At 48.7% G+C, this 27,520-nt stretch overlaps 2 protein-coding genes across 2 annotated transcripts in view; both read right to left on the bottom strand.

Moving 5' to 3' along the window:
* Positions 1-1,179: 1,179 nt before the first annotated feature.
* On the bottom strand, positions 1,180-6,296 carry NDUFA13 (NADH:ubiquinone oxidoreductase subunit A13). Its single transcript, XM_005533958.3, has 5 exons — positions 6,142-6,296; positions 5,972-6,050; positions 4,454-4,525; positions 3,737-3,806; positions 1,180-1,472 (listed from the first exon to the last, which is right to left on the bottom strand). The coding sequence occupies exons 1-5, from the start codon at positions 6,233-6,235 to the stop codon at positions 1,353-1,355; spliced, it is 435 nt and encodes a 144-aa protein (XP_005534015.1). The 5' UTR covers positions 6,236-6,296; the 3' UTR covers positions 1,180-1,352.
* A 3,668-nt stretch (positions 6,297-9,964) lies between these two features.
* Positions 9,965-27,520, bottom strand: part of GATAD2A (GATA zinc finger domain containing 2A) — a 28,923-nt gene continuing 11,367 nt past the window's right edge. Inside the window, exons 5-10 of the mRNA XM_014262453.2 lie at positions 27,067-27,198; positions 25,060-25,227; positions 22,462-22,741; positions 20,586-20,875; positions 19,056-19,230; positions 9,965-13,236 (exon numbers count right to left, since the gene is read on the bottom strand). Coding sequence (XP_014117928.1) covers positions 13,106-13,236; positions 19,056-19,230; positions 20,586-20,875; positions 22,462-22,741; positions 25,060-25,227; positions 27,067-27,198 — 1,176 coding nt within the window. The 3' untranslated portion in view covers positions 9,965-13,105. The remainder of the gene's footprint in view (positions 13,237-19,055; positions 19,231-20,585; positions 20,876-22,461; positions 22,742-25,059; positions 25,228-27,066; positions 27,199-27,520) is intronic.

Raw genomic sequence — 27,520 nt, 5'->3', positions numbered from 1 at the left:
TGGGAGCGGGGCCGGTGGAACGGAGGAGGAACCGAGCCCTCGGCAGGACCGGAGCCGGCGGGAGCTGCGCGGAGCCTCCGGTGCGAGCGGATCCCTTGGGAATGACCGAGATCCCCCGGTAGGAGCGGATTCCCTGGGAACGGCGGCGGTTCGGAGCCTCCGGTCGGACCGAACCCGGCGGCTCCGGATCCCTTGGGAATGCCGAGGAGCGTCCGGTAGGAGCGGATCCCTCGGGAATGACCGGGATCCCCCGGTAGGAGCGGATTCCCAGGGAATGACCGGGATCCCTCGGGAATGACCGGGATCCCCCGGTAGGAGCGGATTCCCAGGGAATGACCGGGATCCCTCGGGAATGACCGGGATCTCCCGGTAGGAGCGGATTCCCAGGGAATGACCGGGATCCCCCGGTAGGAGCGGATTCCCAGGGAATGACCGGGATCCCTCGGGAATGACCGGGATCTCCCGGTGCTCGGCGGTGCCGCCCGGGGGGAGGCGGCTCCGCTGCCCCCGCCCCGCTCCTGGCCCGGCCCCGCTCCCGGGAATTCCGCCCGGGATTCCCACCCCCGGGAATTCTCCGGGAATTCTGCTGTTGGAGCCCCGCGAATCGGAGCTTTTCCAGCAGGATCCGCACCCCTGGGACCGGGGGACACGCGGGGAACGGGACAAGGACGCGGCCCCTCCCTCCATCCCGGATTCCCAGCCCGCATTCCCAGGAAAATTCCCCGGGAGCTGCCGAATTCCAGGGAGGGGGGAGGGGAGGATGTGCAGGAGCCACGTGGTTCCCAAATCCCAAAGGGGGATCCCAACCCTAAAGGCAAAGTTCCAAATTTCCAGGGTTTTTCCCAATTTCCAGAGGGGATTTCCCAATTTCCAGGGTTTTTCCCAATTTCCAGAGGGGGTTCCCAATTTCCAGGGGTTTTCCCAATTTCCAGGGAGTTCCCAATTTCCAGGGGTTTTCCCAATTTCCAGAGGGGAATTCCCAATTTCCAGAGGGGAATTCCCAATTTCCAGAGGGGAATTCCCAATTCCCAGAGGATTTCCCAATTCCCAGTGGAATTCCCAATTCCCAGAGGATTTCCCAATTCCCAGTGGAATTCCCAATTCCCAGAGGATTTCCCAATTCCCAGAGGATTTCCCAATTCCCAGCAGCATTTCCCAAACCCCCAAAAAAAGATCCGATTTCTTTATTAACTCATTTATTTATCAATCCTTAACGACCAGGAGCTGGAACGAGCTCGGGCCGGGGAGAACAGCCCGGAAAGCGACAGGAAAAAGGGAGGAAAATTTGGGAAAAAGCCGGAAAAGAACGGGACAAAGGCCAGGACAGGAGGGATTTGGGAATTTGGGAATTTTCAGACGTAGTTCTGCAGCCCGAACTTCTCGCGGTCCAGCTCGGCCGGGGGCCGCAGGAAGTAGAGCTCGTCCAGCGTCGGGGGCACCCAGCGATCCGTGTGGAAACGGGATTCTCCCACCTGGAAAAGCGGGAATGGGCTCGGGAAGAGCTGGGAATTGCGGGAGGAGCCCCCCCCTGGTGCTCCCAGAGAGGGGGAGGGGAAGGGTTGTCCCACATTCCAGAGGGATTGTGCCAGGCTGGAGTGATCCCGGATTTCCAGGGGGTTCCAAATCCGTGGGGATGGGGCTGGATCCCACGGGATCCCAGAGGGGCTGAATCCATAGGGATAGAGCTGGATCCCATGGGAATGGAGCTGAATCCCATGGGAATGGAGCTGGATCCATGGGGATGGAGCTGGATCCATGGGAATGGAGCTGGATCCCGTGGGAATGGAGCTGGATCCATGGGGATGGAGCTGGATCCATGGGGATGGAGCTGGATCCATGGGAATGGAGCTGGATCCCGTGGGAATGGAGCTGGATCCATGGGGATGGAGCTGGATCCATGGGAATGGAGCTGGATCCCGTGGAAATGGAGCTGGATCCATGGGAATGGAGCTGGATCCCATGGGAATGGAGCTGGATCCATGGGATCTCAGAGGGGCTGAATCCCATGGGGATGGAGCTGGATCCCATGGGAATGGAGCTGAATCCCATGGGGATGGAGCTGGATCCATGGGGATGGAGCTGAATCCCATGGGGATGGAGCTGGATCCCGTGGGAATGGAGCTGGATCCCGTGGGAATGGAGCTGGATCCCATGGGAATGGAGCTGGATCCATGGGAATGGAGCTGGATCCATGGGGATGGAGCTGGATCCATGGGGATGGAGCTGGATCCCAGGGGATGGAGCTGGATCCATGGGAATGGAGCTGGATCCATGGGAATGGAGCTGGATCCATGGGAATGGAGCTGGATCCCGTGGAAATGGAGCTGGATCCATGGGGATGGAGCTGGATCCATGGGAATGGAGCTGGATCCATGGGAATGGAGCTGGATCCATGGGAATGGAGCTGGATCCCGTGGAAATGGAGCTGGATCCATGGGGATGGAGCTGGATCCATGGGGATGGAGCTGGATCCATGGGGATGGAGCTGGATCCCATGGGAATGGAGCTGGATCCATGGGGATGGAGCTGGATCCCGTGGAAATGGAGCTGGATCCCGTGGAAATGGAGCTGGATCCCATGGGAATGGAGCTGGATCCATGGGGATGGAGCTGGATCCATGGGGATGGAGCTGGATCCATGGGGATGGAGCTGGATCCCATGGGGATAGAGCTGGATCCATGGGAATGGAGCTGGATCCCATGGGGATAGAGCTGGATCCCATGGGAATGGAGCTGGATCCATGGGGATGGAGCTGGATCCATGGGAATGGAGCTGGATCCCGTGGAAATGGAGCTGGATCCATGGGAATGGAGCTGGATCCATGGGAATGGAGCTGGATCCCGTGGAAATGGAGCTGGATCCATGGGGATGGAGCTGGATCCATGGGGATGGAGCTGGATCCATGGGGATGGAGCTGGATCCCATGGGAATGGAGCTGGATCCATGGGAATGGAGCTGGATCCCGTGGAAATGGAGCTGGATCCATGGGGATGGAGCTGGATCCATGGGGATGGAGCTGGATCCATGGGGATGGAGCTGGATCCCATGGGGATAGAGCTGGATCCCGTGGAAATGGAGCTGGATCCCGTGGAAATGGAGCTGGATCCCATGGGAATGGAGCTGGATCCATGGGAATGGAGCTGGATCCCATGGGAATGGAGCTGGATCCATGGGGATGGAGCTGGATCCATGGGGATGGAGCTGGATCCATGGGGATGGAGCTGGATCCATGGGGATAGAGCTGGATCCCATGGGGATGGAGCTGGATCCCATGGGAATGGAGCTGGATCCATGGGGATGGAGCTGGATCCCATGGGAATGGAGCTGGATCCCATGGGAATGGAGCTGGATCCATGGGAATGGAGCTGGATCCATGGGATCTCAGAGGGGCTGAATCCCATGGGGATGGAGCTGGATCCCATGGGAATGGAGCTGGATCCATGGGGATGGAGCTGGATCCCGTGGAAATGGAGCTGGATCCATGGGGATGGAGCTGGATCCCACTGGATTCCGGAGGAACAGCCCCCCCTGTCCTGCACCTTTTCCTCCCAGGAATCCCAAACCTTCCAGCCTGGGCTGATCCCAGATTTGCAGAGATGGGATCCCACCAAATCCCTCAGGATGCCTCGGGATGAGCGGATCCCATCGATCCTTTGGGATGGTTGGATCCCACGGGATCCCGAGGGGGAAGCTCCTCCCTCCCCACCCCCTGTAATTCCCACCGGGAATCCCAAACCTTCCAGCCGGGAACGTCCCGCATGATCTTGGCCTCCTCCTCCAGGTTCTCCCGCAGCATCCGGAGAGTTCTGTGGGACAGAGGGCGTGGGAAGGGATCCCAATCCCAGAGGGGATCCCAAAGGGGGGATCCCAATCCCAAAGGGGGATCCCAATCCCAAAGGGGGGATCCCAATCCCAAAGGAGGATCCCAATCCCAAAGGGGGGATCCCAATCCCAAAGGGGGATCCCAATCCCAAAGGGGATCCCAAAGGGAATTCCCGTTCCCAAAGGGGGATCCCAATCCCAAAGGGAAGTTCCCAATCCCAAAGGGAATTCCCGTTCCCAAAGGAGGATCCCAATCCCAAAGGGAATTCCCAGTCCCAAAGGGGGGATCCCAATCCCAAAGGGGATCCCAAAGGGAAGTTCCTGTTCCCAAAGGGGGATCCCAATCCCAAAGGGAATTCCCGTTCCCAAAGGAGGATCCCAATCCCAAAGGGAATTCCCAATCCCAAAGGGAATTCCCAATCCCAAAGGGAATTCCCAATCCCAAAGGGAATTCCCGTTCCCAAAGGGAAGTTCCCGTTCCCAAAGGGAATTCCCGTTCCCAAAGGGAATTCCCGTTCCCAAAGGGAAGTTCCCGTTCCCAAAGGGAATTCCCGTTCCCAAAGGGAATTCCCGTTCCCAAAGGGAATTCCCGTTCCCAAAGGGAATTCCCAATCCCACGGAATTCCCGTACCTGCGGTCGGACTCCGCCTGCAGCAGCGGCATCAGCGCGATCCGAGCCTCGAGCTCCTCGATCAGCAACCGCCTGCAGGGAACCGGGAATGGGGGATTGGGAACTGGGAATGGGAACTGGGAATGGGGGATTGGGAACGGGAATGGGAACTGGGAATGGGGGATTGGGAACTGGGAATGGGAACTGGGAATGGGAACTGGGAATGGGAACTGGGAATGGGAACTGGGAATGGGGGATTGGGATTGGGAATGGGAACTGGGAATGGGAACTGGGAATGGGGGATTGGGAACTGGGAATGGGGGATTGGGAACTGGGAATGGGAACTGGGAATGGGAACTGGGAATGGGAACTGGGAATGGGAACGGGAACTGGGAACTGGGAATGGGAACTGGGAACTGGGAATGGGAACTGGGAACTGGGAATGGGAACTGGGAATGGGAACTGGGAATGGGAACTGGGAATGGGAACTGGGAATGGGAACTGGGAATGGGAACTGGGAATGGGGGATTGGGAACTGGGAACTGGGAATGGGAACTGGGAATGGGAACTGGGAATGGGAACTGGGAATGGGAACTGGGAATGGGAACTGGGAATGGGCACTGGGAGAGTCTGGAGAACACTGGGACAAACCTGGAAGGGCTCTGGGAAGGGCTGGGGGGGTCCCGGGGGAAAAGCAAAACACAGAGCCGGGAATAACATCGGGAATAGCAATGGAAATAACATCGGGAATAACAACGGGAATAACGGCCGGGAGAACCGGGAATAACAACGGGGAGAAACGGGACTAAGGGTCGGGAATAACCGGGTCTGAGGGCCGGGAACAACCGGGAATAAGGGCCGGGAATAACCGGGAATAAGGGCCGGGAATAACCGGGAATAAAGGCCGGAATAACCGGGAATAAGGGCCGGGATAACCGGGAATAAAGGCCGGAATAACCGGGAATAAGGGCCGGAATAACCGGGAATAAAGGCCGGGGATAACCGGGAATAAGGGCCGGGAATAACCGGGATCGCGGGCAGGGAATAACCGGGAATAAGGACCGGGAACAACCGGGAATAAGGGCCGGAATAACCGGGAATAAGGGCCGGGAATAAAGGCCGGAGATAACCGGGAATAAAGGCCGGAGATAACCGGGAATAAAGGCCGGGAATAACCGGGAATAAGGGCCGGGATAACCGGGATCGCGGGCAGGGAATAACCGGGAATAAAGGCCGGGGATAACCGGGAATAAAGGCCGGGAATAACCGGGAATAAAGGCCGGGAATAACCAGGAATAAAGGCCGGGAATAACCGGGAATAAAGGCCGGGAATAACCGGGAATAAGGGCCGGGATAACCGGGAATAAGGGCCGGGAATAACCGGGAATAAGGGCCGGGATAACCGGGAATAAGGGCCGGGAATAACCGGGAATAAGGGCCGGGATAACCGGGAATAAGGGCCGGGAATAACCGGGAATAAAGGCCGGGGATAACCGGGAATAAAGGCCGGGATAACCGGGACCGCGGGCCGGGCCTCACCTCCTCTGCCGGTTCCAGCGCACCAGGGTCCAGTAGCCGAGCAGGAGGCTCCCGACGCCGAGCGCGAACAGGCTGTACCCTGAGGGCCGGGAGGGCTCAGCGCGCTCAGCGGCCCCGCTCCGCCCCCCGCCGCCCCCCGGGGCTCCCCCCGGGGCTCCCCCCGGGCTCACCTGAGAGGCCGCGGCGCGGGAGGTGCCGCTTGTAATCGATGGGGCCGTACCCGCCCGGCGGGGGCATGTCCTGCTTCACCTTGGGCGCCGCCATTGCGGCGCTGCTTGATGACGTCACGGCGCCGCGCTGGCTCCGCCTTCCCTCCCCGCCCAGTTCCCGCGCGCGGGAAACTCACGTGGTGCAGGCACGTGAGGGGTGGGGCCGCCGCTTAAAGGGGCAACGCGCGGTTAAAAGGGCAACGCGCGCTTAAAGGGGCAACGCGAGTTTAAAGGGGCAATGGACCAGGTGGGGCCGCAATGGGGGGGGGGGCTCGGAGACCCCCGGGATCCCCCCAGGAAATCTGGGATCCGCTCCCAGGATTCCCGGGAAATCCCACGGGAAAAGGGGCTGGAAAACATGGAATATCCCGAGTTTTCCCGTCCCTCCGCAGCGGGATCCATTCCCTGATTCCCTCTTTTTCCCAATCCCGTGGGAATTCGGGATAATTCCATGGAAATTCGGGATAATTCCATGGAAATTCGGGATAGTTCTGTGCGAATCTGGGATAATTCCATGGAAATTCGGGATAATTCCATGGAAATTTGGGAATTCCATCGTGGCCGCAGCTCTTCCCCGGCTGCCGAAGACGCTCCAAGAATTTGGATTTTATCCGGAATCGGGGGCCAAATCAATCTGGGAATTTCCTCTTCTCCTTCCAGAGGGAAATCCAAGGGCTCCGTGAGTTTTCCTGGAATGTTCAGGTGAAATCCAAGGGCGGTGGAGCAGGAATTCCAGGTGGGAACGAGGAAGAGTCTGGATTTATGGATTTGCTCCGTCGGAATCCCGGGAAATTCCTCCGAACGCGCTCCATGAAATCCCACGGAAAATCCACAGAAATCCCAGATTTTTTCCGCTTTCTTTTCCCGTCTTCCCGGGGTTTTTTTGGGAATAAACCTCGGGAAGGAGCAGATCCGGCTTTGGGTGATCCATGGGATTCATCCCGAGCCCCAAAATCCCGGGAATTCGAGGCAGATCCGGGAGTTTTTCCGTTTGTTTTTTGGCGTTCCAATTCCAACCCCCCTATCCCGATACAATCATGGATTAATTAGTCATTAATTAGTCATTAATTACTCATTAATTAGTCATTAATTAGCGATTCCGGGTCCTTCTGCTGGCGGGATTAATGAGGATTATTAAATTTTGGGATTTATTCCGGAATATTTTAAATCCCAACAAATCCAAGGAAATCCAAACCCACCCTTGTTCCCCCTCCTTTCCCAAAGGGAAAATTTGGGAAGTTTGGAATTTTTTTTCCCAAAATTCTCCCGGATTTTCCTCCTTTTCACCCCCTCCTGCAGCCCGAATTCCCACTTTTTCCATCTGGGATTGAATTTTGGGAATTCGATCCTGATTTTTTCCCAAAAAAAAGGGGATAATTGGACGGGAGAATGCAGAGGAAAAGGAATAATTCCCGGAATGAGGATAAAAGCAGACGTGGGATAAATCCCGAATCCGCTGGAATTTTGGATTTCCCGTTTTCCTAAGGAACAACAAGCGCAGGAATCCCGGGAATATCAAAAATCCGGGAAATCTCCTTTTTTTCTGGGAATGCTGACGGATGAAAAACCTCAGATAGGGGAAAAAAAAATAAAAATAAAAATAAATAAAAATTCCAACTTTTCCTCCCCCCCCCCAAAAAAAATTCCAAACCCCGACCGTCGGGAATGAAATCCCAGAAAAAACCCACACGGCTCCCGAATTCCACCGCGGGAATTTTCCCATCAAAACCCGGGATTTCTTTATTTCACGACTCGCTAAAATCTAAAAGTACAACGGCGCTTCCTCGGGATCCGCGGCGTTCCTGGGAATTCCCAAATTCCCGGCGGGAATTTTATGGCTTTAGGGACCCCCCTGGATCCGGAGCTGCCCCTGGAATGGCTCGGGAAGAGCGGGAAAAGAGAGGATCCCGAAGGATTTGTGGGAGTTTGAGGGTTGGGTGGTGTTCCCGTGGATCCAAGAGATCTCAGGGATTCCTGAATTCCAAAGGGGATCCAAGAGATCTCAGGGATTTGGGAATTCCAAAGGGGATCCAAGAGATCTCAGGGATTCGGGAATTCCAAAGGGGATCCAAGAGATCTCAGGGATTTGGGAATGGCGAAGGAAATTTGGGAGTTTCAGGGATTCCTGAATTCCTAAAGTATTGAGGGGTTGGGAATTCCAAAGGGGATCCAAGAGATCTCAGGGATTTGGGAATTCCAAAGGGGATCCAAGAGATCTCAGGGATTTGGGAATCTCCAAAGGGGATCCAAGAGATTTCAGGGATTCGGGAATTACAAAGGGGATCCAAGAGATCTCAGGAATTCCAAAGGGGATCCCAGAGATCTCAGGAATTCCAAAGGGGATCCAGGAGAATTCAGGGATTCCAAAGGGGATCCAAGAGATCTCAGGGATTCGGGAATTCCAAAGGGGATCCCAGAGATCTCAGGGATTCGGGAATTCCAAAGGGGATCCAAGAGATCTCAGGGATTCCAAAGGGGATCCAAGAGATCTCAGGAATCCCAAAGGGGATCCAAGAGATCTCAGGAATCCCAAAGGGGATCCAGGAGAATTCAGGGATTCCAAAGGGGATCCAAGAGATCTCAGGGATTCCAAAGGGGATCCAAGAGATCTCAGGGATTCGGGAATTCCAAAGGGGATCCAAGAGATCTCAGGGATTTGGGAATTCCAAAGGGGATCCAAGAGATCTCAGGGATTTGGGAATGGCGAAGGAAATTTGGGAGTTTCAGGGATTCCTGAATTCCTAAAGTATTGAGGGGTTGGGAATTCCAAAGGGGATCCAAGAGATCTCAGGGATTTGGGAATTCCAAAGGGGATCCAAGAGATCTCAGGGATTTGGGAATCTCCAAAGGGGATCCAAGAGATTTCAGGGATTCGGGAATTACAAAGGGGATCCAAGAGATCTCAGGAATTCCAAAGGGGATCCCAGAGATCTCAGGGATTCGGGAATTCCAAAGGGGATCCAAGAGATCTCAGGGATTCCAAAGGGGATCCAAGAGATCTCAGGAATCCCAAAGGGGATCCAAGAGATCTCAGGAATCCCAAAGGGGATCCAAGAGATCTCAGGAATTCCAAAGGGGATCCAAGAGATCTCGGGAATTCGGGAATTCCGAAGATCTCGGGATTCAGCAACTCCAATGGGTTCAGGAATCCCAAATCCAAGAGATCTCAGGGATTTGGGAATTCCAAAAGGCATCCAAGGGCCTCAGGGATCACAGAAATCCAGAAATCCTCAGGAATTCGGGAATCCCAAAGGGGATCCAAGAGAGTTCAGGAATTCCAAGGGGGATCCAAGAGATCTCAGGGATTTGGGAATCCCAAAAGGGATCAAAGAGATTTCAGGGATTTGGGAATTCCAAGGGATCTCAAGGACTTGGGAATCCCAAAAATCCCTGGAATTCGGGAATCCCAAGGGTGATCCAGCAGATCTCGGGGAATCCCGAATTCCAAAGGGGATCCAAAAGCCCTCAGGAATTCGGGAATCCCAAAGATCTCTGGAATCTGGGAATCCCAAAACGGATCCCAAAGCCCTCAGAGGATCCCGAATTCCAAAGGGGATCCGAGATTTGTTCCCCAATCCCCCCCCCTCCACCATTCCCAAACATTTCCCTTCCAGGCCACAATTCCACGACGGGAATTTTCCGTTTTTTGGGAATTTTCCCCCCCGTTTTTCCCATTTTTTGGTGAAGTTTTGTTGGTTTTTTTTTCCCCTGGAAAAAGGAGACCGGGAAAAGGTTTGGAAAATTTTGTATTGAAGAGTTGGAACAACTTTGAACCCGAACCATCCCAATCCCCCCCCCAAAAAAAAACCCCCAGCGGAACAAGGAATGGGAATTCCCAAGGGAAAATCCCATTCCGGCATTCCGCCACGGAATCTTTTCCGGGATGGATCCCGAATTTGGCAGAGACGTGGATGGAATAAAACGAATCCTCCAAATTCCCGGCAACATTCCAAGAACCACCGGGAAAAACCACGTCAGAAGCAGGACGGATCCCAGGAGCCGCATTCCGGGCGGGAATTTGGAATTCCAGACGCATTCCGGGCGGGAATTTGGAATTCCAGACGCATTCCGGGCGGGAATTCGGAATTCCAGACGCATTCCGGGCGGGAATTTGGATTTTTCCAGCCTGGATTTGGATCTTTCCAGCCTGGATTTGGATCTTTCCAGCCTGGATTTGGAATTTCAGCCTCATTCCAGCCTGGATTTGGATTTTCCCAGCCTGGATTTGGAATTTCCCAGCCTGGATTTGGATTTTTCCAGCCTGGATTTGGATTTTTCCAGCCTGGATTTGGAATTTCAGCCGCATTCCAGGCGGGAATTTGGATTTTCCCAGCCTGGATTTGGATTTTTCCAGCCTGGATTTGGAATTTCAGCCGCATTCCAGGCAGGAATTTGGATTTTCCCAGCCTGGATTTGATTTTCCAGCCTCATTCCAGGCGGGAATTTGGATTTTCCCAGCCTGGATTTGGATTTTTCCAGCCTGGATTTGGATTTTCCCAGCCTGGATTTGGATTTTCCCAGCCTGGATTTGGATTTTCCCAGCCTGGATTTGGATTTTCCCAGCCTGGATTTGGATTTTCCCAGCCTGGATTTGGATTTTCCCAGCCTGGATTTGGATTTTTCCAGCCACATTCCAGGTGGGAATTCTGAGTTTCAGCCCCATTCCATAAAATATTTTGGCTTTTTTCCAGCCTCATCCCAGGTTGGATTTTGGGTTTTCCAATCTCGTTCCATGCTGGATTTTCCTTCCCCTTCCAAATCATTTTTTTGGGGATTTATCCTGAATTATCCATCAATTCCAACATTCCCGATTATTTCAACGATCCAGAGCCGGCTGAAATTCCAATTTCCAAAGGAATTCTCCTGGGATCCAAAAAGTTTTTGACGTCGTTTTTTTTTAATCCCATTAAATCCGTCTGCTCCTCTTTCATTCCCGGTTTTTTTTTTTTTTCGGGAATCATCCAAACACCGGGAATAACGAAGGTTTTCCCGCCCCTCCCTCGTTCCCAAAAAAAAAAATAAATTTGGATTTGAATTGGAGGAATTTTGTTGGAATTTTTTGGGGAATTAAGGAATTTTTTCCGAATGTTGGGAAAAAAAAACCAGGAGAGGAAAAATCCTCCCAAAAAATTCCAAATGTGGGAAAGGAACGGGAAATTTTCCATAAAATCCGACGGAATTTCAGGAATTCCGCGTCATCCCCCTGTCGGCATCTCCCGATCCAAGCTTGGAATGAAAACTCCAAATTCCAAAATTCCGACCCAATTCCCACCTTCAAAATCTCGGAATCCCGACGGAAAAAAAGCCCCAAAATCCGCAAATTCCCGGTGGGAATTCCGGGGGGGGTTTTTATCCAACAAATCCCGGTTTGGAAAAGGAATTTTTGTGGGGTTTTTTTTTTTTGTTGTTGTTTTTGAACTAAACTAAATCCCTAAATATCAAAAAGCTGGGAAAAGTGGGAATAGGGAGGGGTTTTGTCACTCGGATCCGAGGGGGACGATCCCGAAGGAATTCCTAAGAAAATAAATCCGGCTTTTCCTGAATTTTTTCTCCCCTATTTTTATATATAGAGCTCTAGATTATATTTATTTATCATTTCCCCGAGAAAATTCCCAACATTTCCCAAAGAATTCTTAGCACTTGGAATAAAACCTGGAATTCTGCCCCTTGGATTCGTCTGGAATTCGGGAAGAAGCCCAAGGAAAAAACAAACAAACAAAAAAAAGAGGATGAGAAATAAAAACGAAACCAAACCGGCCCCGGATGGATTTTGGGTTAAACCTCTGGAATTCCCAAAAAAAAAGATGGAAAACTTCATCCCAAATGGATTCAGGAGGGCGCTGGGGATGCCTGGAAGAACTGGAATCGCGGAGGGAAGGGCCGGAATTCCCGGTGGGAATCGGGAATCGCTCCCGACCTTCCCTTCTGGAATTCCTAGAAATCGTGGAATAATATCCCTCGAAACAACAACAGAAAAGGAAACAGAAAATTCCCTCCCCCCCAAAAAAAAACCACCAAAATAAAACCAAATCCCAACCAACCTTCCCAAAGGAAAAAAAAAAAAAAATAAAATTCCCAAAATTCGCTTTGGAGTCTTTGGGAAAGTCGGGAAAGCCCCAAAATTCCCGGGATGAGAAAGAACCGAGGCGGATTTTGTCTCTCAGTAACTGCAAGGTTTGGAAATTCCCAACGGTTCCGAAGTTTATTCCGACCAGAATGCAAAAAAAAAAGCGGGAATTTCCCGCAATTCCCACTTTCCAGCCGAGATTTGGGATTTCCCGAAAGGATTAAAAAAAAAAAAACAACCGAACCATTCTCAAGCGGAATCGGGAATTTGAGCTCTCCTTCTGCGCGGAATCGTCGGGATTTTGGGAATATCGGGATGAGCCGCCCGCTTTCCCGGCCGGAAGAGGAGCAGGGAAAAAGGAGCAGCCACGAACTCGGCTCACTAAACGCAGGATGAGGCTGGAATTCCTCTCTCCGCGCCCCCGAAATTCCGGAATTCCGGAGCGTTTACCCGGCAAAAACGTTCGGCGGGAGAGGAATCGCTGAGTCCTTGTTTTGTGCTGGTGCCAAAAAAATTCCAAAACTAAACAGGGAAAAAAGCCAAAAAATAAACAACAAATGAAGGAATTCTTCCTCCTTTTCCCTGCCAGCTTCCATGAAAAATCTGGGAGCCAACGGAGCCGGGATTCGGACGCGGTCGCTTCTCTCCCGGCAGGGACGGATGAGGAGTGGCGATGTCGCATCCTAAAAAGCCTCGGGGCGTTTTTTTTTCCAGCTGGGAATTAAAGCAGATTCCACGGAATTGTGGTAGAAAAAAAAACAAAACAAAACAAAAAAAAAATCCAAATAAAATTCCAAAGAAACGAAAAACAAATCCCAAAGGATGGCAGAGCCTGGTAAAAGTTCTCCCTCGGGAATTTTATTTCCACGTGGCCGACTGTGGGATGGAGCGGGGTGGGATCATATCCAGGAGATATTCGCGCTGCCGCTCCACGGCCGAGGCCGATTTGTGCACGGCCAGGGCGGGGCTGACGAAGGGCAGGGCCCCACCTGTGGGAAAAAACCAAAAAAAAATGGGAATTTTGGGAATTTTTGGGGATTTTTTGGGAGCAGGGAATTGAGGGATAAAGCGGGAATGATGGGAATGAAAGGGGTGGGGGAAGAGGGGTTTGAGCGGGGATTGATCCGGTGGATTTGGGGCGCAAATTTATCCTGAGAATGGAAAAGTTTGGGGTCAAAAATGAGGATTTGAGGTCTCTGGAATTATGGAATAAACTGGGAATGATGGAAAAAAAAACCAAACATGGAAAAGTGGGATTTAAGCATGGGATCTGGTGCCAAACTCATCCCAAAAAACCCAAAGGTTTGGGATCAAAAATGAGGATTTGAGGTCTCTGGAATTATGGAATAAACTGGGAATGATGGAAAAAATAAGTTCAAACCCATGGAAAAGTGGGATTTAATTGTGGATTATCCCAGCGGGATCTGGTGGATTTGGGGCGCAAATTTATCCTGAGAATGGAAAAGTTTGGGGTAAAAAATGAGGATTTGAGGTCTCTGGAATTATGGAATAAACTGGGAATGATGGAAAATGAAAAAAAAAACATGGAAAAGTGGGATTTAAGTATGGGATCTGGTGCCAAACTCATCCCAAAAAACCCAAAGGTTTGGGATCAAAAATGAGGATTTGAGGTCTCTGGAATTATGGAATAAACTGGGAATGATGGAAAATAATTTCAAAACTCATGGAAAAGTGGGATTTAATTGTGGATTATCCCAGCGGGATCTGGCGGATTCAGGATCCAAACTTAACCCAAGAACTCAGAGGTTTGGGGTCAAAAATGAGGATTTGAGGTCTCTGGAATTATGGAATAAACCGGGAATGATGGAAAAAATAAGTTCAAACCCATGGAAAAGTGGGATTTAATTGTGGATTATCCCAGCGGGATCTGGTGGATTTGGGGCGCAAATTTATCCTGAGAATGGAAAAGTTTGGGGTCAAAAATGAGGATTTGAGGTCTCTGGAATTATGGAATAAACTGGGAATGATGGAAAATAATTTCAAAACTCATGGAAAAGTGGGATTTAATTGTGGATTATCCCAGCGGGATCTGGTGGATTCAGGATCCAAACTTAACCCAAGAACTCAGAGGTTTGGGGTCAAAAATGAGGATTTGAGGTCTCTGGAATTATGGAATAAACTGGGAATGATGGAAAATGAAAAAAAAAACATGGAAAAGTGGGATTTAAGCATGGGATCTGGTGCCAAACTCATCCCAAAAAACCCAAAGGTTTGGGATCAAAAATGAGGATTTGAGGTCTCTGGAATTATGGAATAAACTGGGAATGATGGAAAAAATAAGTTCAAACCCATGGAAAAGTGGGATTTAATTGTGGATTATCCCAGCGGGATCTGGTGGATTTGGGGCGCAAATTTATCCTGAGAATGGAAAAGTTTGGGGTCAAAAATGAGGATTTGAGGTCTCTGGAATTATGGAATAAACTGGGAATGATGGAAAATGAAAAAAAAAACATGGAAAAGTGGGATTTAAGTATGGGATCTGGTGCCAAACTCATCCCAAAAAACCCAAAGGTTTGGGATCAAAAATGAGGATTTGAGGTCTCTGGAATTATGGAATAAACTGGGAATGATGGAAAAAATAAGTTCAAACCCATGGAAAAGTGGGATTTAATTGTGGATTATCCCAGCGGGATCTGGCGGATTCAGGATCCAAACTTAACCCAAGAACTCAGAGGTTTGGGGTCAAAAATGAGGATTTGAGGTCTCTGGAGTTATGGAATAAACTGGGAATGATGGAAAAAATAAGTTCAAACCCATGGAAAAGTGGGATTTAATTGTGGATTATCCCAGCGGGATCTGGTGGATTTGGGGCGCAAATTTATCCTGAGAATGGAAAAGTTTGGGGTCAAAAATGAGGATTTGAGGTCTCTGGAATTATGGAATAAACTGGGAATGATGGAAAAAAAAACCAAACATGGAAAAGTGGGATTTAAGCATGGGATCTGGTGCCAAACTCATCCCAAAAAACCCAAAGGTTTGGGATCAAAAATGAGGATTTGAGGTCTCTGGAATTATGGAATAAACTGGGAATGATGGAAAATAATTTCAAAACTCATGGAAAAGTGGGATTTAATTGTGGATTATCCCAGCGGGATCTGGCGGATTCAGGATCCAAACTTAACCCAAGAACTCAGAGGTTTGGGGTCAAAAATGAGGATTTGAGGTCTCTGGAATTATGGAATAAACCGGGAATGATGGAAAAAATAAGTTCAAACCCATGGAAAAGTGGGATTTAATTGTGGATTATCCCAGCGGGATCTGGTGGATTTGGGGCGCAAATTTATCCTGAGAATGGAAAAGTTTGGGGTCAAAAATGAGGATTTGAGGTCTCTGGAATTATGGAATAAACTGGGAATGATGGAAAAAAAAACCAAACATGGAAAAGTGGGATTTAAGCATGGGATCTGGTGCCAAACTCATCCCAAAAAACCCAAAGGTTTGGGATCAAAAATGAGGATTTGAGGTCTCTGGAATTATGGAATAAACTGGGAATGATGGAAAATAATTTCAAAACTCATGGAAAAGTGGGATTTAATTGTGGATTATCCCAGCGGGATCTGGCGGATTCAGGATCCAAACTTAACCCAAGAACTCAGAGGTTTGGGGTCAAAAATGAGGATTTGAGGTCTCTGGAATTATGGAATAAACCGGGAATGATGGAAAAAATAAGTTCAAACCCATGGAAAAGTGGGATTTAATTGTGGATTATCCCAGCGGGATCTGGTGGATTTGGGGCGCAAATTTATCCTGAGAATGGAAAAGTTTGGGGTCAAAAATGAGGATTTGAGGTCTCTGGAATTATGGAATAAACTGGGAATGATGGAAAATAATTTCAAAACTCATGGAAAAGTGGGATTTAATTGTGGATTATCCCAGCGGGATCTGGTGGATTTGGGGCGCAAATTTATCCTGAGAATGGAAAAGTTTGGGGTAAAAAATGAGGATTTGAGGTCTCTGGAATTATGGAATAAACTGGGAATGATGGAAAAAAAAACCAAACATGGAAAAGTGGGATTTAAGCATGGGATCTGGTGCCAAACTCATCCCAAAAAACCCAAAGGTTTGGGATCAAAAATGAGGATTTGAGGTCTCTGGAGTTATGGAATAAACTGGGAATGATGGAAAATAATTTCAAAACTCATGGAAAAGTGGGATTTAAATGGATGGATTATCCCAGCGGGATCTGGCGGATTCAGGATCCAAACTTAACCCAAGAACTCAGAGGTTTGGGGTCAAAAATGAGGATTTGAGGTCTCTGGAGCTATGGAATAAACTGGGAATGATGGAAAATGAAAAAAACTCATGGAAAAGTGGGATTTAAGTATGGGATCTGGTGCCAAACTCATCCCAAAAAACCCAAAGGTTTGGGATCAAAAATGAGGATTTGAGGTCTCTGGAATTATGGAATAAACTGGGAATGATGGAAAAAATAAGTTCAAACCCATGGAAAAGTGGGATTTAATTGTGGATTATCCCAGCGGGATCTGGTGGATTTGGGGCGCAAATTTATCCTGAGAATGGAAAAGTTTGGGGTCAAAAATGAGGATTTGAGGTCTCTGGAATTATGGAATAAACTGGGAATGATGGAAAAAAAAACCAAACATGGAAAAGTGGGATTTAAGTATGGGATCTGGTGCCAAACTCATCCCAAAAAACCCAAAGGTTTGGGATCAAAAATGAGGATTTGAGGTCTCTGGAATTATGGAATAAACTGGGAATGATGGAAAATAATTTCAAAACTCATGGAAAAGTGGGATTTAATTGTGGATTATCCCAGCGGGATCTGGTGGATTCAGGATCCAAACTTAACCCAAGAACTCAGAGGTTTGGGGTCAAAAATGAGGATTTGAGGTCTCTGGAATTATGGAATAAACTGGGAATGATGGAAAATGAAAAAAAAAACATGGAAAAGTGGGATTTAAGTATGGGATCTGGTGCCAAACTCATCCCAAAAAACCCAAAGGTTTGGGATCAAAAATGAGGATTTGAGGTCTCTGGAATTATGGAATAATTTGGATATTTGGAGCAATAATTCAAATTATTATTGAATTAAACCTTTCTAAATCCTTAAATATTTCAATTCCAAATTAATAACTTAAATATTTGGAGCAATAATTTCAATTATATTTTAATTAAACCTTTCTAAATCCTTAAATATTTCAATTCCAAATTAATAACTTAAATATTTGGAGCAATAATTTCAATTATATTTTAATTAAACCTTTCTAAATCCTTAAACATTTCAATTCCAAATTAATAATTTGAATATTTGGAGCAATAATTTCAATTATATTTTAATTAAACCTTTCTAAATCCTTAAATATTTCAGTTCCAAATTAATAACTTGGATATTTGGAGCAATAATTTCAATTATATTTTAATTAAACCTTTCTAAATCCTTAAACATTTCAATTCCAAATTAATAATTTGGAGCAATAATTTCAATTATATTTTAATTAAACCTTTCTAAATCCTTAAATATCTCAATTCCAAATTAATAATTTGGAGCAATAATTTCAATTATATTTTAATTAAACCTTTCTAAATCCTTAAACATTTCAATTCCAAATTAATAATTTGGAGCAATAATTTCAATTATATTTTAATTAAACCTTTCTAAATCCTTAAACATTTCAATTCCAAATTAATAATTTGGAGCAATAATTTCAATTATATTTTAATTAAACCTTTCTAAATCCTTAAATATCTCAATTCCAAATTAATAATTTGGAGCAATAATTTCAATTATATTTTAATTAAACCTTTCTAAATCCTTAAATATCTCAATTCCAAATTAATAATTTGGAGCAATAATTTCAATTATATTTTAATTAAACCTTTCTAAATCCTTAAACGTCTCAATTCCAAATTAATAATTTGGAGCAATAATTTCAATTATTATTTAATTAAACCTTTCTAAATCCTTAAATATCTCAATTCCAAGTGGAGAATTTGAATATTTGGAGCAATAATTTCAATTATATTTTAATTAAACCTTTCTAAATCCTTAAACATTTCAATTCCAAATTAATAATTTGGAGCAATAATTTCAATTATATTTTAATTAAACCTTTCTAAATCCTTAAATATCTCAATTCCAAATTAATAATTTGGAGCAATAATTTCAATTATATTTTAATTAAACCTTTCTAAATCCTTAAACATTTCAATTCCAAATTAATAATTTGGAGCAATAATTTCAATTATATTTTAATTAAACCTTTCTAAATCCTTAAACATTTCAATTCCAAATTAATAATTTGGAGCAATAATTTCAATTATATTTTAATTAAACCTTTCTAAATCCTTAAATATCTCAATTCCAAATTAATAATTTGGAGCAATAATTTCAATTATATTTTAATTAAACCTTTCTAAATCCTTAAATATCTCAATTCCAAATTAATAACTTGAATATTTGGAGCAATAATTTCAATTATATTTTAATTAAACCTTTCTAAATCCTTAAATATCTCAATTCCAAATTAATAACTTGAATATTTGGAGCAATAATTTCAATTATATTTTAATTAAACCTTTCTAAATCCTTAAACATTTCAATTCCAAATGAATAATTTCAATTATATTTTAATTAAACCTTTCTAAATCCTTAAACATCTCAATTCCAAACGGAAAATTTGGATTTTTCCATGGATTTTCCCTCCTGCCGGCGCCGTTCGACGAGGACAACCCACCACAACTTCCACCTCAAACCCCTCAAAGACTCCCACTTAAAAATCCGGGAATTTTCCTGCCGCCATTCCAAGGAAAAGCCGTTTCCCTGTACCTGTGCCGATGGGATTTTTCTTCCAGGAGGCCGCTCCGCCTTTTCCGGATCTTTCCGAGTGTTTTCCAGGCCGGCTCCCGAGGGTGGCCGAGGAGCTCTGGAGCTTTGGCGAGGAGCTGAAGGCGTGCAGGACCCCTCGGGAAGCGCCGGCACCTCGGGACATCTGGCTGGAACTCTAAAAATAAAACAAAACCCCAAAAAAAGATTTTTTAAAATAAATAAAAATCTGGGATGTGGCTTTTGTTTGGGATAAAAAAATTCCAAAGGGTTTTGGGATAAGGATTTGGGGTGTTTTTGGTTTTTTTTTGTTGTTGGAATTAGTTTGGAGGTTGGATCTAAAGAAGGCTGGGAGTTTTGGGATCCGCGTGGGATGAGGAATTTGGGCAAAAAGCAGCAAAAAAAAAGGGATTGAACTGAGGTCAGTTTGGTGTTTTGGTGCTGGGGCAGCTTTGGAATGGATCCGAGGGTTGGGAAATCTGGGAATGTTCACCTGGAGAAGGATCCAGAGCCCTTCCAGAGCCTAAAGGGGCTCCAGGGGAGCTGCAGAGGGGACAAGGGATGGAGGGACAGGACACAGGGAAGGGATTTAAACTGGGAAAAGGGAGATTTGGGAGGAATTTTGGGCAGGAATTCCTCCCTGTGAGGGCGGGGAGGGGCTGGGCTGGAATTCCCAGAGGAGCTGCCCCTGGAAGTGTCCAAGGCCAGGCTGGAGGGGGCTTGGAGCAGCCTGGAAGGTGGGAATGGAGGAGCTTTGGAACTGGATGATTTTTGGGATTGGAGGACTTTTGGGACTGATTTTTGGGATTGGAGGATTTTTGGGACTGATTTTTGGGATTGGAGGATTTTTGGGACTGTCTGATTTTTGTGACTGTCTGATTTTTGTGACTGTCTGATTTTTGGGACTGGATAATTTTTGTGACTGTCTGATTTTTGTGACTGTCTGATTTTTGGGACTGTCTGATTTTTGGGACTGGATAATTTTTGGGATTGGATGATTTTTGGGATTGGATGACTTCTGGGACTCTCTGATTTTTGGGACTGATGTTTGTGACTGTCTGATTTTTGTGACTGATTTTTTTGACTGTCTGATTTTTGGGACTCTCTGATTTTTGGGACTCTGATTTTTGTGACTGTCTGATTTTTTTGACTGTCTGATTTTTGGGACTCTCTGATTTTTGGGACTCTCTGATTTTTGTGACTGCCTGATTTTTGTGACTGTCTGATTTTTGTGACTGCCTGATTTTTGTGACTGCCTGATTTTTGGGACTGTCTGATTTTTGTGACTGCCTGATTTTTGTGACTGTCTGATTTTTGTGACTGTCTGATTTTTGTGACTGTCTGATTTTTGTGACTGCCTGATTTTTCTGACTGATTTTTGTGACTGTCTGATCTTCAGGCTCAAACACCCTTTAGCACCCAGAACCACACCTCCAACCCATCCCACCCTAAGGGCCAAACCCAACCCCTGCACCAACTCCAAGCGTTTTTCCCCCTCTGGAAAAGCCGGATCGGCCGGGGCCGGGCCCTCACCTGCTTGAGCGCGTGGTGCTGCCCCACGGGCTCGGCCTTGGGCTGCCCGGGAGGGGCCGTTTGCTGCAGGATCCTCTGCTCGATCTCCTGCTCCTGCTGCAGGGCCTTGACGAAGGCGGCCTTGAGCCGGTTCGTGTGCTCGGCCTTCAGCGCCTTCTTCTGGTTGGAGGCCATGCAGGTCTCGCACATGATGGTGCCGTTCTTCTCCTCCCGCCAGCGGCACGTGAAGTCCGTGTGGCACTGGGCGCACAGGTAGGGCTCCCGGCAGGACACGGCCACCGCCACCTTCCCTGAGGGACAAACATGGCGGGTCTACCCAGTGTCACCTTCCCTGAGGGACAAACTCCTGGGATTGGCACTGCAATCTTCCCTGAGGGACAAATTCCTGGGATGGGCTCAGTGTCACCTTCCCTGAGGGACAAACTCCTGAGATTGGCACTGCCATCTTCCCTGAGGGAAAAATTCCTGGGATGGGCTCAGTGTCACCTTCCCTGAGGGACAAATTCCTGGGATTGGCACTGCCATCTTCCCTGAGGGTCAAACTCCTGGGATGGGCCCAGTGGCACCTTCCCTGAGGGACAAACATGGCGGCCCAGCCCAGTGTCACCTTCCCTGAGGGACAAATTCCTGGAATTGGCCCAGTGCCATCTTCCCTGAGGGACAAACATGGCAGGTTAGCCCAGTGTCACCTTCCCTGAGGGACAAATTCCTGAGATTGGCACTGCCATCTTCCCTGAGGGACAAATTCCTGGGATGGGCCCAGTGCCATCTTCCCTGAGGGACAAACATGGCAGGTTAGCCCAGTGTCATCTTCCCTGAGGGACAAACTCCTGGGATGGGCCCAGTGCCACCTTCCCTGAGGGACAAACATGGCAGGTTAGCCCAGTGCCACCTTCCCTGAGGGACAAACATGACGGCCCAGCCCCAGCACAGCGGGCCCTGAGGTTTCAGTGATTTCTGTGAGTTTTAAATGATCTCAGTGAGGTTTCAAAGAATTCTGTGAGGTTTAAATGATTTTGGTGTGGTTTAAACCCTGCATTTCTGGAGGGTTCAATGATTCCTGCCCGGTTTAAATGATTTCTGCCAGGTTTAAACAATCCCTGTCAGGTTTCAATGATTCCTGGAGGTTCAAACCCTGCATTTCTGGAGCCTTCAGTGATTCCTGCCAGGTTTAAACAATCCCTGCCAGGTTTAAATTATTCCTGCCATGTTTAAATGAATCCTGGAGGTTTAAACCCTGCATTTCTGGAGCCTTCAGTGATTCCTGCCAGGTTTAAACAATCCCTGTCAGGTTTAAATGATTCCTGTCAGGTTTAAATGATTCCTGCCAGGTTTAAACAATCCCTGTCAGGTTTAAATGATTCCTGCCAGGTTTAAACCCTGCATTTCTGGAGCTTTCAATGATTTCCATGAGGTTTCAATGATTTCTGAGGTTCAAACCCTGCATTTCTGGAGCTTTCAATGATTTCTGTGTAGTTTCAATGATTTCTGAGGTTCAAACCCTGCATTTCTGGAGCTTTCAATGATTTCTGTGTAGTTTCAATGATTTCTGAGGTTCAAACCCTGCATTTCTGGAGCTTTCAATGATTTCTGCGTAGTTTCAATGATTTCTAAGGTTCAAACCCTGCATTTCTGGAGCTTTCAATGATTTCCATGAGGTTTCAATGATTTCTGAGGTTCAAACCCTGCATTTCTGGAGCTTTCAATGATTTCCACGAGGTTTCAATGATTTCTAAGGTTCAAACCCTGCATTTCTGGAGCTTTCAATGATTTCTGCGTAGTTTCAATGATTCCTCTGAGCTTCAAACCCCTCATTTCTACATCTTCACCTCACCCCACCACCTTTAAACCCGGCTTATCCCCTCGCTGAGCTCACCTTGAGTCTCCAGCAGGTTCTGCACCACCTCCTCCAGCCCCACCAGGTAAATGAACTCGTTGTTGGCGGCGCTGGGCAGGAAATTCATCTCCGGGGCGGGAGGTTTGGGCGGGGGGATCTCCAGCAGCGTTTTCTCCAGCTGCTTGCGCAGCGCCAGCTTGGCCGCGGCCTGCCGGCTGCCCGGAGCCTCGCCGGTGCCCGCCAGCGCCGTGCCGCCCGCCGGGGATGGGCCTGAGGGGCCTGAGGGGACCCCGGAGCCCTTCAGGGATGTGGGGGATGCCTGTGGAGAGATGGGAATGGGATTATTGGGATTATTTGGATTATTGGGAATGGTATCCATGTGTGCCATGGCCCGCCAGCGCCGTGCTGCTCGCCTGGGCCAGGCCTGAGGGGACCCCGGGGCCCTTCAGGGATGTGGGGGATGCCTGTGGAGAGATGGGAATGGGATTATTTGGATTATTTGGATTATTTGGATTATTGGGATCAATGGGATCATTGGGAATGGGATCCATGTGTGCCCAGGGCCTCGCCGGTGCCCGCCAGCGCCGTGCCACCCGCCGGGGATGGGCCTGAGGGGCCTGAGGGGACCCCGGAGCCCTTCAGGGATGTGGGGGATGCCTGTGGAGAGATGGGAATGGGATTATTTGGATTATTTGGATTATTTGGATTATTTGGATAGGATCCATGTGTGCCATGGCCCGCCAGCGCCGTGCCGCTCGCCGGGGATGGGCCTGAGGGGCCTGAGGGGACCCCGGAGCCCTTCAGGGATGTGGGGGATGCCTGAGGAGAGATGGGAATGGGATTATTGGGATTATTTGGATTATTGGGAATGGTATCCATGTGTGCCATGGCCCGCCAGCGCCGTGCTGCTCGCCTGGGCCAGGCCTGAGGGGACCCCGGAGCCCTTCAGGGATGTGGGGGATGCCTGTGGAGAGATGGGAATGGGATTATTTGGATTATTTGGATTATTTGGATTATTGGGATCACTGGGATCATTGGGAATGGGATCCATGTGTGCCCAGGGCCTCGCCAGTGCCCGCCAGCACCGTGCCGCCCGCCGGGGATGGGCCTGAGGGGACCCCGGAGCCCTTCAGGGATGTGGGGGATGCCTGTGGAGAGATGGGAATGGGATTATTGGGATTATGTGGATTATTGGGAATGGGATCCATGTGTGCCATGGCCCGCCAGCGCCGTGCTGCTCGCCGGGGATGGGCCTGAGGGGCCTGAGGGGACCCCGGAGCCCTTCAGGGATGTGGGGGATGCCTGTGGAGAGATGGGAATGGAATTATTTGGATTATTTGGATTATTGGGATCAATGGGATCATTGGGAATGGGATCCATGTGTGCCCAGGGCCTCGCCGGTGCCCGCCAGCGCCGTGCCGCCCGCCGGGGATGGGCCTGAGGGGCCTGAGGGGACCCCGGAGCCCTTCAGGGATGTGGGGGATGCCTGTGGAGAGATGGGAATGGGATTATTGGGATTATTTGGATTATTTGGATTATTGGGAATGGGATCCATGTGTGCCATGGCCCGCCAGCGCCGTGCCGCTCGCCTGGGCCAGGCCTGAGGGGACCCCGGAGCCCTTCAGGGATGTGGGGGATGCCTGTGGAGAGATGGGAATGGGATCATTGGGAATCAGGGAATGGGATCCATGGGGGATCCTTGGGAATCAGTGGGGGTGGGCTCCACCAGGAAGCATTGGAGTACCTTTGGGATTGGAAGATTTTTGGGATTGGAGGAACTTTGGGATTGGAGGATTTTTGGGACTGAAGGATTTTTGGGACTGAAGGATTTTTGGGATTGGAGGATTTTTGGGATTGGAGGATTTTTGGGATTGGAGGATTTTTGGGATTGGAGGAACTTCGGGATTGGAGGAACTTCGGGATTGGAGGAACTTCGGGATTGGAGGATTTTTGGTATTGGAGGAACTTCGGGATTGGAGGAACTTCGGGATTGGAGGATTTTTGGGATTGGAGGATTTTTGGGACTGAAGGATTTTTGGGACTGGAGGATTTTTGGGACTGAAGGATTTTTGGGATTGGAGGATTTTTGGGATTGGAGGATTTTTGGGACTGAAGGATTTTTGGGATTGGAGGATTTTTGGGATTGGAGGAACTTCGGGATTGGAGGATTTTTGGGACTGAAGGATTTTTGGGACTGAAGGATTTTTGGGACTGAAGGATTTTTGGGACTGAAGGATTTTTGGGATTGAAGGATTTTTGGGACTGAAGGATTTTTGGGATTGGAGGATTTTTGGGATTGGAGGATTTTTGGGATTGGAGGATTTTTGGGATTGGAGGAACTTCGGGATTGGAGGATTTTTGGGATTGGAGGAACTTCGGGATTGGAGGATTTTTGGGACTGAAGGATTTTTGGGATTGGAGGATTTTTGGGACTGAAGGATTTTTGGGATTGGAGGATTTTTGGGACTGAAGGATTTTTGGGATTGGAGGATTTTTGGGACTGAAGGATTTTTGCGTGCCAGGCCCACCTGCCCCATCCCCATCCCCCTCCAGCAGAAAGAGCGGGACAAGGACAGGGGTGACCCTGCCATTCCCACCCCATTCCCGATGGAATTCCCGGAATTCCCAGATCCCCACCTGCGGGATGTTGACGAGCAGGCTGGCGCTGGGCACGTTGGCCACGCGGATCAGCCCCTGCTGGATGATCCTCTGGCCCTGCAGCTGCACCGAGGGCACCGAGGCGCGCGGCGCCAGCAGCAGCGGCGGCGGCCCCGAGCTCGAGTGCTGCCGGATCGTGTGGATTTGCTGGGAACACACGGAAAAAAGAGCGGGAAAAGCGTGGGAAAGTGGGAATGAGCCAGGAGAGAAGGAAAATAAAGCCAGGAATGGTTTTCCCTCTCACTCCATCTTTCCCTTTCCCTCCATTTTTCCTTTTCCCTCCATCTTTCCCTCAAGGATTAAGGGACAAGAAGCGCCCTGAGCATTCCAGCCCCACATTCCAAAGGTTTGGACTGGATTTGCATGGAAAACATGGAAAAGGGGGTTGGGAATCCATGGAAAAGTGGGAATGAGCCAGGAGAGAAGGAAAATAAAGCCAGGAATGGTTTTCCCTCTCACTCCATCTTTCCCTTCCCCTCCATCTTTCCCTCTCCCTTCATCTTTCCCTCAAGGATTAAGGGACAAGAGGCGCCCTGAGCATTCCAGCCCCAAATCCCAAAGTTTTGGACTGGATTTGCTGGGAACACACGGAAAAAAGAGCGGGAAAAGCGTGGGAAAGTGGGAATGAGCCAGGAGCGAAGGAAATAAAGCCAGGAATGGTTTTCCCTCTCACTCCATCTTTCCCTTCCTCTCCATTTTTCCCTCTCCCTTCATCTTTCCCTCAAGGATTAAGGGACAAGAAGCGCCCTGAGCATTCCAGCCCCACATTCCAAAGTTTCTGACTGGATTTGCATGGAAAACATGGAAAAGGGGGTTGGGAATCCATGGAAAAGTGGGAATGAGCCAGGAGAGAAGGAAAATAAACCCAGGAATGTTCTTCCCTCTCACTCCATCTTTCCCTTCCCCCTCAAGGATTAAGGGACAAGAAGCGCCCTGAGCATTCCAGCCCCAAATCCCAAAGTTTTGGACTGGATTTGCATGGAAAACACAGAAAAATGCTTGGGAAAGCCGTGGGAAAGTGGGAATGAGTCAGGAGCGAAGGAAATAAACCCAGGAATGGTTTTCCCTCTCCCTCCATCTTTCCCTCTCCCTCCATCTTTCCCTCAAGGATTAAGGGACAAGAAGCGCCCTGAGCATTCCAGCCCCAAATCCCAAAGTTTTGGACTGGATTTGCTGGGAACACACGGAAAAAAGAGCGGGAAAAGCGTGGGAAAGTGGGAATGAGCCAGGAGAGAAGGAAATAAACCCAGGAATGGTTTTCCCTCTCACTCCATCTTTCCCCTTCCTCTCCATTTTTCCCTCCATCTTTCCCTCAAGGATTAAGGGACAAGAAGCGCCCTGAGCATTCCAGCCCCACATTCCAAAGTTTTGGACTGGATTTGCAGGGAAAACATGGAAAAATGCTTGGGAAAGCCGTGGGAAAGTGGGAATGAGTCAGGAGCGAAGGAAATAAAGCCAGGAATGGTTTTCCCTCTCACTCCATCTTTCCCTCTCCCTCCATCTTTCCCTCAAGGATTAAGGGACAAGAAGCGCCCTGAGCATTCCAGCCCCACATTCCAAAGTTTCTGACTGGATTTGCATGGAAAACATGGAAAAGGGGGTTGGGAATCCATGGAAAAGTGGGAATGAGCCAGGAGTGAAGGAAAATAAACCCAGGAATGTTCTTCCCTTTCCCTCCAAAACCACGGGACAAGGAGCACCCTGAGCATTCCAACCCCAAATCCCAAAGTTTTGGAGCGAATTTGCAGGGAAACCACGGAAAAGGAGGTTGGGAATCCATGGAAAACTGGGAATCAAAAGGCACAAAGCCAAAGAAACCCCGGAATGACACAAACAAACCCCGAAAATCCCAGGAAAACTCGCTGTTATCCCTGGAATTCCACGGGATGTCTGAACAACGCAAGGGGGGAGATCCCGAATTTTTTCCTGGGATGGGAAAAGCGGGAAAAAACGGGGAAAAAAGTGGGAAAAATGGGAAAAGCTCACCTGGGCCCCTCGGACCAGGGGGGGCATCACGATCTGGGGGTTCTGCTGAGATCCCAACTTGGCCGTGGCCGCTTGGCCCCCCCGGAGCAGCGGAGGGGGAATCCCAGAGCCCGGAATGCGGCTGGAAGAGGGCTGGAAAAACGGGAAAAGGCGTCAGCAGGAATCTGGGAATGGTGGGAATGGAGGGGGAGGGGGGGGGATGGGGGGAAATGGGAAAAATAATGGGGAAAAATGGGGAAAAATGGGAAAAAAATGGGGGGAAATGTGGAGAAATGGGGGAAAAATGGGGGAAAAATAGGGAAAATTGGGGGAAAATTGGGAGAAAATGGGAAAAAATGGGGGGAATTTGGGGGGAAATGTGGGAAAGATAAGGGAAAAAAATGGAAAAAACGGGGAAAAATGAGGGGAAATGAGGGAAAAATGGGAAAAAAAATGGGAAAAAAATGAGGAAAAA

The sequence above is a fragment of the Pseudopodoces humilis genome, chromosome 28, assembly GCF_049639895.1.
Source record: "Pseudopodoces humilis isolate 2021_Gansu_Grassland_sample_001 chromosome 28, ASM4963989v1, whole genome shotgun sequence".
NCBI classification, from domain to species: domain Eukaryota; kingdom Metazoa; phylum Chordata; class Aves; order Passeriformes; family Paridae; genus Pseudopodoces; species Pseudopodoces humilis.
This window is presented reverse-complemented; position numbering and strand designations above follow the sequence as displayed.